The sequence below is a fragment of the Zosterops lateralis genome, assembly GCF_965231275.1.
Source record: "Zosterops lateralis genome assembly, chromosome: 1".
NCBI lineage: Eukaryota > Metazoa > Chordata > Aves > Passeriformes > Zosteropidae > Zosterops > Zosterops lateralis.
In genome coordinates, this window is record NC_139762.1 from 124,250,779 (window position 1) to 124,261,457 (window position 10,679).

The 10,679-nt window shown below is 40.6% G+C and overlaps 1 protein-coding gene across 1 annotated transcript; it reads right to left on the reverse strand.

Annotated features, from left to right (window-relative positions):
• Positions 1–1,963: 1,963 nt before the first annotated feature.
• Positions 1,964–10,111, reverse strand: ZFAND1 (zinc finger AN1-type containing 1). Its single transcript, XM_083872930.1, has 8 exons — positions 9,540–10,111; positions 8,472–8,514; positions 7,186–7,225; positions 6,704–6,831; positions 6,527–6,618; positions 5,585–5,709; positions 2,600–2,755; positions 1,964–2,456 (listed from the first exon to the last, which is right to left on the reverse strand). Exons 1-8 carry the CDS (start codon positions 9,592–9,594, stop codon positions 2,286–2,288), a joined length of 810 nt encoding a protein of 269 aa, XP_083729056.1. The 5' UTR covers positions 9,595–10,111; the 3' UTR covers positions 1,964–2,285.
• Between the last annotated feature and the right edge of the window lie 568 nt (positions 10,112–10,679).

Sequence of the window (10,679 nt, forward strand, 5' to 3'; positions counted from 1 at the left end):
ATGAACAGAGGTGACCTAGTGATAAAAAGTCTGCAAACCAGATTGATCACACCCCAGGGTGCATACTTTTCCAAAACAGGCATAGAAACAGAAAATTGTGAAAATAAAAGTATGAGAGATTACTGCCTGCTTCTCAGTGTGATATATTATTTTTTGTATACTACAGCATTGCCTAGCCAATCTAACAGGTCACATATTAATGCAGAATTGAACTCCTGGGTTTAATTTCTATTAACACCTTCCCAACTGTTGCATATATTACAAACACATGCCAGGCAACCTTGTAGCAATTCTTGAACTGGAACAAGACCAGGAGCTGCTCCACAGCATCTCATAAAACGTTTGTATATCCTTGACCTTGTGCATTCTCTAAAACTACAGCTAGAACAACTAAAATGCTTGATTTTCACCTATTTTTGTAGTTTGGCTAAAAGCAGTGTTTATTGTAAAATCTGGAAGTATTTCTTTTGATAAATTCCTCTTCTTGCTAGCATAACTTTACATACTTTTTTTTTTTTTTCCTTCTACTATAAGGTTTATTTATTAACTTTGAAGTGAAACAGTTCAGCACCTTCTAAGCACAGGCCTGTAAAATTACCAGTGGTTTCAAATGTGTACTGATTTCTCCAAAGTCTTCTGGGTTTTTTACTTTCTGTATGAAAATGTGCTATAATAGTAAGTTTTAAAAATACCCAAAAAATCAAAAAAAATTGCTAAGCAAAGATATCTTGGAATCTGAACAGGTAAAATGAGAGCAATTCTAGCCTAGGCAAGATTCTAAAGCTCTGGAAAAGTTTCTGCTTTTATTCCTAGTACCATTGATTAGGGTGGAGTTTTCACCTCAATTGTTTATCTGTCAGACTAATTTGGTTTTGCTTCTCAGTTTCTGAAAACTCCCTGGAATGAGCTTCTGTGTACAGTCCTAGACACATTCCTGGAGTAAGATGATAGTGAAAACTTTTTGGAGTCTTACCAACTGTGACTTGCCCTGTTTGTACTGTCATTTAGAGGCTGATAGGCCTTAGCCGATACTGGCTATGGATGAAAGCAACCACCCTGGTAAAACCTTTGAGCTCTCCCCAAACATTTACTTCCTGCATCCCAAGTCTATCTTCTCTTTATCCACAAAAAAGTGTTATTTCAATTATTTTGCCTGCAAATGCTAAGGCATAAACATCAGGGGCAGGAGGAAGAGTGTAAGTAGAAAACTCTTGAAGATTTAGCAGATAATTTTCTGCTAAAAAAAAAAAAAAAGATCTTGTTGCACAGTATTTTTCACTTGCTTTTGTAGCAACAGTATGGGGAAAAGTTCTGTTTTGTGCTCTTCCCAGCTCATTGGTTCCACAATGCTGGTTGGGCTCTTACTGCATATTCTGTACCACGGCAGCCTAAGGTGAAAAGAAAGATAAATAGACAATTGCAGATGGAAGGGAGGAAAATAAGTAACAAGGGAAAAGGGAACTGTTCTTCTTGTACTGGAAAGCAAGATAACAACTAAGAGACAGGCAGGGGAAAGCAGAAAAATGCTCCTGTACCTTCAGCTGCCAGGAGACAAAGATTTCCAAAATATCCAGCCACTGAAAACCCTTTCCTTCATGGAAACGAAAACCACCTTTCTTTGTGTGACATACATCCCACATCCAGTAAAGTAATTTATTCATACCTAAATCATGTTAAAACTACAGTAAAGAGTACTCTAAAGCAAAGTAAGTAACAAGCTTACCAAGATCTTTTATTCCCCACCAAATCACACAGTGAGATTTACAATCAGGAAGACACCTGAGTGAATTTACTTTCGCTTCATAAAGCTTTCCTTCTAAATGTCATTAAACTATTGTAAGAAAGAAATGTGGGCCTGGTGTATGGACAGTGCTGGTTTCCAAATGCAATCAAATCTGTTCGTGTAGATGTAGAAAAGATGCTGCAATATGTTTCTTTCTTTCAGAAAACTGTCACACTGAAGTTTATATTTTCATTATTTATTAAAACATATTATCCCCACCACTTACACAAAAATAAATACTAAATTTAAGAAAACATTGTTGATATTATACAGCTCAACAGAGCAAGAATTTATTCTAGAATGTGAATATCTGTAATATTAGTTACTATAATTTTCCTTTCAGGACATAGTTCTTCTGTCAGGAAAGCAACTGAGAAGTTGGGAATTGTGTCTACAACGGAAGACATTCTGGCATACCAGTGACTCTAGAAGAAAACTGGACTTGCTTTAATACCATGCTTCTAAAAAATATTGGGTTGTTTTGTTTGTGAAAACTTATTGACTAACTAAAGTAGGAATCTGGATCTTCTATAAATAGAACATCATTATCAAGATACTCCAGAATTATATTCCCTCCATTGTAGAGTGGATAGTCTTTATCAGACAGCCATGTTTCCAGTGTGTGCTCAAATGGCAAGGCTTCTCCAGAGGCAGTATGGCATAGTCTCAGCTTCTGTAAGACAAATAGCACAGAAATTAACACTAAGATTTGCCCATCCAAGATGAAAGAAGTGGGGTGGGAGAGGCACGAAAGGATAAAGAAAAACTAAAACCAAAATGCAACAACCTGGAAAATGTTTGTTATTACTGACTTACCTGGGATGTTGATTTGTTGTTGTCATTTTTAAGGCTTGCTAAGGAAGCTGCAAAATCTACTGCTTTGCCAATACTCCACTTACTGCAAAAGAACATGGGTTTGCTTTTCTCTTTGTTCCCTTTTGGTAAAAATACTTGGAAGTAAATTCTTTCTATCTACAAAAACATGAAAAATAAAACAAAAATTATCCACAGAAGAAACACATCATTCCAGTCATATACATCTAGTAAGTATTTTTAAAGTAAAACTTAAAACTTTTTAAAGTTTTTCAGTAAAAAAAACCTTAAAACTTCAGCCCCAAAATTACCAACTGAAATTTGTTTTATTCCATCAGGACAATTCTACTGCAAAATATAAATGACCAAGGTGCAAAATATAAATGACCAAATCCAATCCTCTCCAGCTCCAAGTGTATACAGGGTGGACATTAAGTTCTTAAAGGTGGAGGGAACATCTTTTCCCACCAGTCCCACAGCACACTGTTCTATACAGACAGACATGAAAAGGTATCTGCCCTTGTGAGAAAAAGGTGAGTTTGAATAAGCAGCATTTGTTTTTTGGCAGCAGTATAGTGTCTCAAATTGGAATGCAAAAGCAGTTAGAGCAGTTCACTATACTAGAAATGCTTCACAAACCAGCATTCAGATCATGACCAGCTAATCCTTTATCCTGTACTGTATTCTCCTTTTATGTACTAAACACTCTTTCTACTAGACTGAAAGATTTGTTTAAGAAATGACAAGAGTGTTCTATGAGGGAGAGATTCTGAATGGGATTAGGGTAAAAATATAGCAAGCATGGCTGCTATATATTCATCATTTAGGATCATCCTTGCTGAGTCAAAGCCAGAAACTATCAAACAAGAGAGAAGTCTTCTTTTTAAAGGGCTTATTTAAGCATTCCCTAGGAACATATGGAACTACTTCAACCATGTTCATAAAACTGACTCTGAATTTCAACCCGTGCTTTTTCCTTGAAATTTGAGTGTTCTCCACACAGGAGAAAAGAGAATCATGTCCTGGAGCTATCCCCTGAAACATCAGAAAATATTAGTAACTGGAGTAAATGGAGCAGTGGTTTCTTATTCAATTGTTAAGGTAAAATTGGAACTCCCTTTTGTCTCCTTGCATTCCCCAAAACCAGCAAATGCAACCAGGAAATGTAAATACATTCTGTGAACTGCATTCAGGGGAACACCAACTGGGCTATTAAAACAATTGATGAAAAAACAATGCCAGGGCCTCACACAGGAGGTCACCTTTTCTGGAGACCAAATAGATTGTGGGCAGGAAATAAGCCCCCGGTCCACTTGGCAAATTAATTATGTTGGACTTCTCCCTTGAACACCTGAGGAGTGGTGTTACACCCTTACTAGAGATAAAATAAGGAAGGCTTAGGGAAAGCTTTGCTTGTGGTAAAATTGATGGTCTTACCACTCTGGCAGGATTTAATCAAGTTTGCTGACACTCCTATGCCCTCTGCTGTGCAGTCTGACAATGGCAGTCATTAGCAAAAAAAATCCAGGAATGGTAGGATGACTGGTGTTCCACCTGTCCTCAAAGTAATGGTGCAGTCAAGAAGTGGAATGGTCCACTAAAATGAGCTCTAGGGCAAAGTTTCCTTATGGGAAAATGGGGTAAAGCCCTACTTAAAGCTGTTTGATGTTTAAGATAACCAGCAGACACCCACCAGATGCCCAGTGGAAGAAGCTCATTATCCTGCTCTCCAACCAGTAAAATATTTAATAAACCCCTGACTGTCAGCCCTTCTCTTTTTTCAGGGTGACAGTGTTCTTATTAACTACCCTTATGAAGTTTAAAATACCTGTCTGTCCCTTTACTAATTCCCAAAGTAAAGGGTACATGAAAAACTGTTTCTGAATGGGGACTCTGTTTACCTTCACTGAGGTTTGGATAATTCCTAAGAATGAGTAATTTCTTATCATTTCAGGAAATGAGTGAAACTTGGACAGATTTTTTGGTCTGAACAAACCTAGAGTATGCCCAAGGAATCATCACTTTACCTTAACAGAAACCGCAGCTGTAAAAAGATGATCACAACACCCACTGTATTGTACTGACCGTTATCTGTACCTCCTTCCTCCCTGTTCAGGAATGGGATGATAATCATGTCATTCAGTTTATGAAAATCCCATTTCTCAAATGGGTTTTTTACACATACAAATGGTGTTGTATATACAACACCCTCAATCTTCAGATGCTAATTCTGGGTGAGTAGCTGAACTTGCACCTGAAACATTTTGCTACCAATCTAAGTTGGCATACTCATCCCTCTACATTCTCAAAATTAGCAAACTCAAACTTTTAAGGCCCATTCTTATGATAAGACTACATTGTCCACTGCAATGCCCCAACATATGAATTCAGTCTGGGTGGGAAAACCAAGCAATTGCATGTTTCAGGGCTAGATGATCTCAAATACTGATATTGCTTCCCAAGTGTTAAGGTTTGACACTATCTGCAAAGGGTCCAAGTGATAAGGAACCACAAGCTAAGATGTGCTATAAAATCCTGTGCTGCACTACTTACAAAATTGTGCTACAGTGATTCTAGAAATCCTGTTCTAGTCTAATAATAAAATTCCATGCTCTACTGATCACCAAATTCTGCTAAAATAATAAGCTTTAATACAACTTAGTGCTGTCATCTTTCTGCCAAGAATCCCCAGAAGACCCCATTTGTCCCTGCAGTGCTATGTGACAGCCATATGGAAGGCAAATACATTACTGCTATAAAATAATAGAATTTGACTCCACTGCTTCAAACCCCACACAGACATCTTATAACAGACATAAAACTAGTGAGATTGCTTTTGGGTACCATGCTAAAATATACATTTAAGGGATTGTGATTTTGAAAAATTAAATCCAAAACCAAGCTGAGGGAAATCAATGAAAATCAAGCAATTTAGAGAACTTTCCAGTTCCTTTGAGAATTCAACTTTTGAAAACAAACATCACTGACCTGAGGTAAGGACTTGTCCCCACATGCATGCATTTTCAGTTTCATTAATGCCACTTTTGCTGCTGTCTCACTGTTTTTCGCTCCTTTACGTTTTTTGCTTTTCACTTCATCACTTTTTTTAGAATCTGAGAACAATATTATTTCCATTAGTGTGGTTATTCTCACAGTTTTTTGAGCATATTATATGACATAGACCCACTTAGTCTGTTGGGTTTCATTGTATTGCCAAGGATCCCATCCTCTTTTGTGTCTTTTCATATTCTCCCAAAGTCGTTTATCAGATTTTTTAGTTCTAGCTGAATTCCTTTACATTGAAAGGTAGATGAAGATTATCACCACGTAAACACAGGCTGCAAAAGCCAAACAGACACAAATTCTTAAGTTTCTAAACCTGTGGCCATCACAGCATTCATATGGCAACAATTTCAGGTCCTCCTTTCTACATATAACCCCACTTTCCAGCTGGACAGTGCTGTTTATTCTCTTTCCCATCCTAAAGCTTGTGTAAAACCTGCAAAATATCGTAGAATCAGACTTTTCTGGCCATTTTGATTGTGTAGGTGTGATCCCAGCAGATTGACATGCACATCCAATTTATGTGCATTATTTGCACTAAATTAATATGTAAATGATAATGGCTAGGTACAATTCATTATATTATCGTGCTTGTAGAATGACAACAAGACAATAATTCTGAAAGAAATCTACACCTTAGTTGTTTTTTAGAGATTCTTCTTGTACTGTTGTTTTGGCTCAGTTTAGATGAACAGTATTAAATGCTAACATGTAAGTTTAAGGCTATTGAACCAAGAACTCCCATCGTTTGTTTTTATTTGGTCAAATCTGACCCCCAAAGCTGGACCCTCAAAGGAGGTCAGAAGCTCAAATAGTGTTCTGAAAAAAAAAATATAAGGAAAAGAATATATATCCCCCCGTACTTGCCTATAATATGTTGAACAAGCTGCTGGGTGGCAGCCATTCGAGGTTTTGGTGTGTCCAGCTTCTCACATTCATGGTCTGATTGATGACGATGTCTGTAAACAACAAAGTAAAATTTCTGTTGCCTTTTCCATATATTAGTGAATGAATATTGATGCTTAAACACTCTGTTCCACTCACTTGAGACAAAAATGTTTTTCACAATAAGGACATAACACTGGCAAAAGCTCCTTTCCATTGCAGTCCTTGTATGAGCATGGGTAAAATCTGTGCTGATCAGGTTTCACAGAACTGTTTTTTATATTCACCTAGGAGAAAGTACAAAATATTTTGTGTAAATAAACAGATACTACAGATATAACTTACCATCCCAGCTTTCTCGAAGATATGTGCTATCTCTCCATTCTATGGGCAAATCTGGTCAAGCTATTCTCTCCTACTTTTGCCCTGGTTATGTTTAGCTCAGAGGTAGAAAAAGAACCATCATCCTGCTCAAAGTCAATTTACTTCCGAGAGGAAGAAATAGACTCAATTTCTTAAGCTTTTCGCATTCTCAGTTAAATAATTCATACTTATATACCACATGCATTCATCTAGTCTGAAAACACACAGCTAAATTGCATGGAACTTTAATTTAAGGCTATCATATATTATTAGATTACCTCAGAACACCCATGAGCATCCCGGCTCCTGTGCTGAAGGCTTTGTGGAAAAAGAAGAAAATAACATTGTTAACAACATTTGAGGAAAAAAACCCTGCATGTGAAAACATTTAAGAGTTTAAAGAGTGTTCTGATGAGTTTCATCATGGGAAAACTTCAATTAGATAATTAATCTCCAAAGTTTGTTCTATCCTATGCATTTCACTTCTTGAATGGATAGATCATATTCTTTCTCAGAATGTAAAACATTTAGCTTCTGGAACTTATGCCTCAAGATAAATAAACCATTTCAAAAGAAGGAAGACATTAGCATGCTTAAGAGTTCAGTTCAAAGCAACCAGAGTTTCTTTTAATGGATTTTTCAATCACCTTCCATAATGGCAGATATCCCTTGAAGGTTTTTCATATGTTAGAAGTGAAATGTACACCCAATCTCAGAGTTTCTCTCAGCTGCCCTCTGCTAATCTAAAGTGTAAATAAAAGTGCAGGCCCTGATTTCAACCTTGCAAGAAACCTCAAAATTTTTTCAAGAAGAAAACATAATCAGCCACTCATCTCCTTTTGTGACAAGGTCACCCATTTAGTTGACATTGGGAAGCCAGCAGATGTGGTTTTGCATTTTGGCAAAGCTTTTGACACTGTCAGAATGTAATTCTGACAAAAGGTCCAGCACACAGCTAGACAAGTCTGTAGTACTATGGGTGAGCAACTGGCTGTTGGTTTGGGCTCACAGTGTCACAGTTAATTAAACTGCTTTAATCTGCTGGCCAGTGGAGTTCCCCAGGGCTCAATTTTAGTGCCAGTGCTCTTTAATATTTTTATAAATTATCCAGATCCACGTTATGATTGCCAACCATACCTGTGAACAGCTGTGAAAAGCTGTGAACTCCCTTGAGGGTGAAGAAGTCATAGAGAGAGATTCTGGATAAACTAGAGAGCTGGGCAGTCACCAGCTGTATGAAATTTAATGAGAGCAAGTCCAGGATTTTTCGTTGGGATGAGGAAATCCTGGTGACCAGCATACAACATGAGGAAATAGAAAGAAGCTGTGTCACGGGAAGTTCAGGTTGAACATTAGGAAAAGGTTCTTAGAGAAGGTGGTTGGGCACTGGAATGGGCTCCCCAAGGAAGTGGTCATGGCAGCAAGCCTGCTGGAGCTCAAGGATTGTCTGAATGACACTTAGTCATATGCTTTCCTTTTAGTGCTATGAGTAGTAGGGAGTTGGACTTGTTGACCCTTGTGGGACCCTTTCAACTTGAGATATTCTGTGATTCTATGAACTTACCAAAAGATACCTGAACAGCCATCACATACAAAGGGAAGAAAATCTGAAACAAAGAGATTTGTTTTCAGTTAAGACAACATGGTTGTTGTTTTGCTAATAGTTTCTAGCTTGATTTTCACATGATTAACTTTTGCTTACCAACATCACACAGTAAGTATCTTTGTAAGAATACTTAGCAACCGCATCTTCACCTTAGCCAGAAGTGGCTTTTGTTAACTCCCCTAATTAGTATTACAGAAAAACATATGAGCAGGTAAATTATATACTTTCCAGAAGTTGGAGTTAGGCTTTAAATTCATTTTCTTCAATATCAAGCCATGACATTGGAACATATGGCTAACTATCAAAATTAGTAGTTATGCTAAAAACTGAATTTATTGCAAGACCACTCAGAACACTATTTACTGACAGTGAACAATTTACATTTTTTTTTTTTATGGACTGCCAACTGGAGGAGATGCTGGCTCTTTGGAAAGGAAAATACTGGACTATCCTCCACCGGACAGTCATAATGACCCTGCCCCTTCTTCACATTATATCCTCCATACTGTCCTTGGGTGATTAAAATTGCATACACTTCCTAAGCCTTTGTACACTTCCCCTGCCTACCACATAAATTCTGACAGATAAAATCACTTCACTGTCTGCCGAACTCTACCACATCATTAATGGCCACAAATGCCAGGTCCAGCCCATTACTTCGCTTCTCCATCCCTTCGGGTTTTATGCTGACAGACCACCACGCACCGGGACCACGCAGCTCAGGTCACGATTATCTCGATCCTTTCATCTCTGAGTGGTCTCTCAGAAAGCTTTCGGTACAGGCGGCTCTGCTGCTTCTTTCTGAGAGGTGACACTTCCAGTCCCGCTCTCCGGGACCACTGAAGGCACTCGTGAGGAAGGGGCAGCGGGCTATGAACCACGCAGTGACACGGCCGAGGTGACAGGCACCGGCAATGGACCGGCACAGAGGAGTCCCCGGGCGGGGGAGACACCCCTGAGCACCCCCCGCACCGTCCCCGGCCCGCCATCCCCATCCCCGCCGGGGCCCGCCGCTCTCTCCCTTACCGAGCTGCCGGCACTCGGGCACCCCGCAGTGCTGCCCCAGCTCCAGCTCCGCCATGGCCGCGCACAAAGGAGGCGGGGAAGCGGCTGAGGCGGAGCCGGAGCCGGGGGCGGGAGAGACCCGCCCCGGGGCTGGGCTGGGCTGAGCCTGGGCCCGCCCCGCCGGCTCGGGGCTGCGGTGGTGCCGGCGGGGCCCGGTGTGTCACAGAGCTGCTTGCTCTGAGCAGCCCGTGTCGGCCCAGCCCTCAGACCTCAGTGGGCCCAGGGCCGCGGCTGCTGCTCCTCGGGCTGTTCCAGAGGAAAAAAAAAAAAAAAAAAAAAAGAAACACCACCCCTCATGTTTTGTGTCTTATTTGTGTCGCTGTTTGCGTCGCCCCTCGGCGCAGAGGCTGGTCCCGGAGACCGAGTGGAGGTAACGCGGCTTCCCGGAGCCCTTCGTGCACCCTGTAACCTGTTGGTTGGTCCTACCGAGGTTTCCTTAGCGGCGCACTCACCGCTTTTGTAAAAAATCATATTCCTTCCGAATTTAGTGTTATTTTCCCGCCTCTGGCCGAGAGCGATGCCCTCCCTAAACACCTTCCTGCAGCCTGTCCCAAGTTCTGGGCTCCTCACAGAGAAAGACACGGAGCTCCTGGAGAGGATCCAGCAGAGAGCTACAGAATTTATCAGGGGAATGGAACATTTCCCTTCGGATGAAAAACTGAGAGTTGAGCCTCTTCAGCCTTGAGAAGAAGCGACTGCGAGGGGCCTCACCAATGTCTGTAAGCGCTTACCGGGGGGGGCCTGGAGGCTGGGCCAGGCTCTTCTCCCTGGTGACAACCAATAGGCAGAAACTGATGCACAGGAATTTCCACCTGAACACGAGGAAAAACTCTTTTTTTTTTTTTTTTATTTTATTGCGAGTGATCACGCCATCGAACATGTTGCCCAGAGAGGTTGTGCAGTCTCCCTCCCTGGAGACACTGAGCCGCCTGGACGCAATCCTGAGCCGTGTGCTCTAGGATGATCCATTCTATGACATGGGAAAAAGCACAGGGAAAGCACAGGACGCAATCCTGAGCCGTGTGCTCTAGGATGATCCATTCTATGACATGGGAAAAAGCACAGGGAAAGCACAAACTCAGCAGCGGCCGCCTCAGCGCC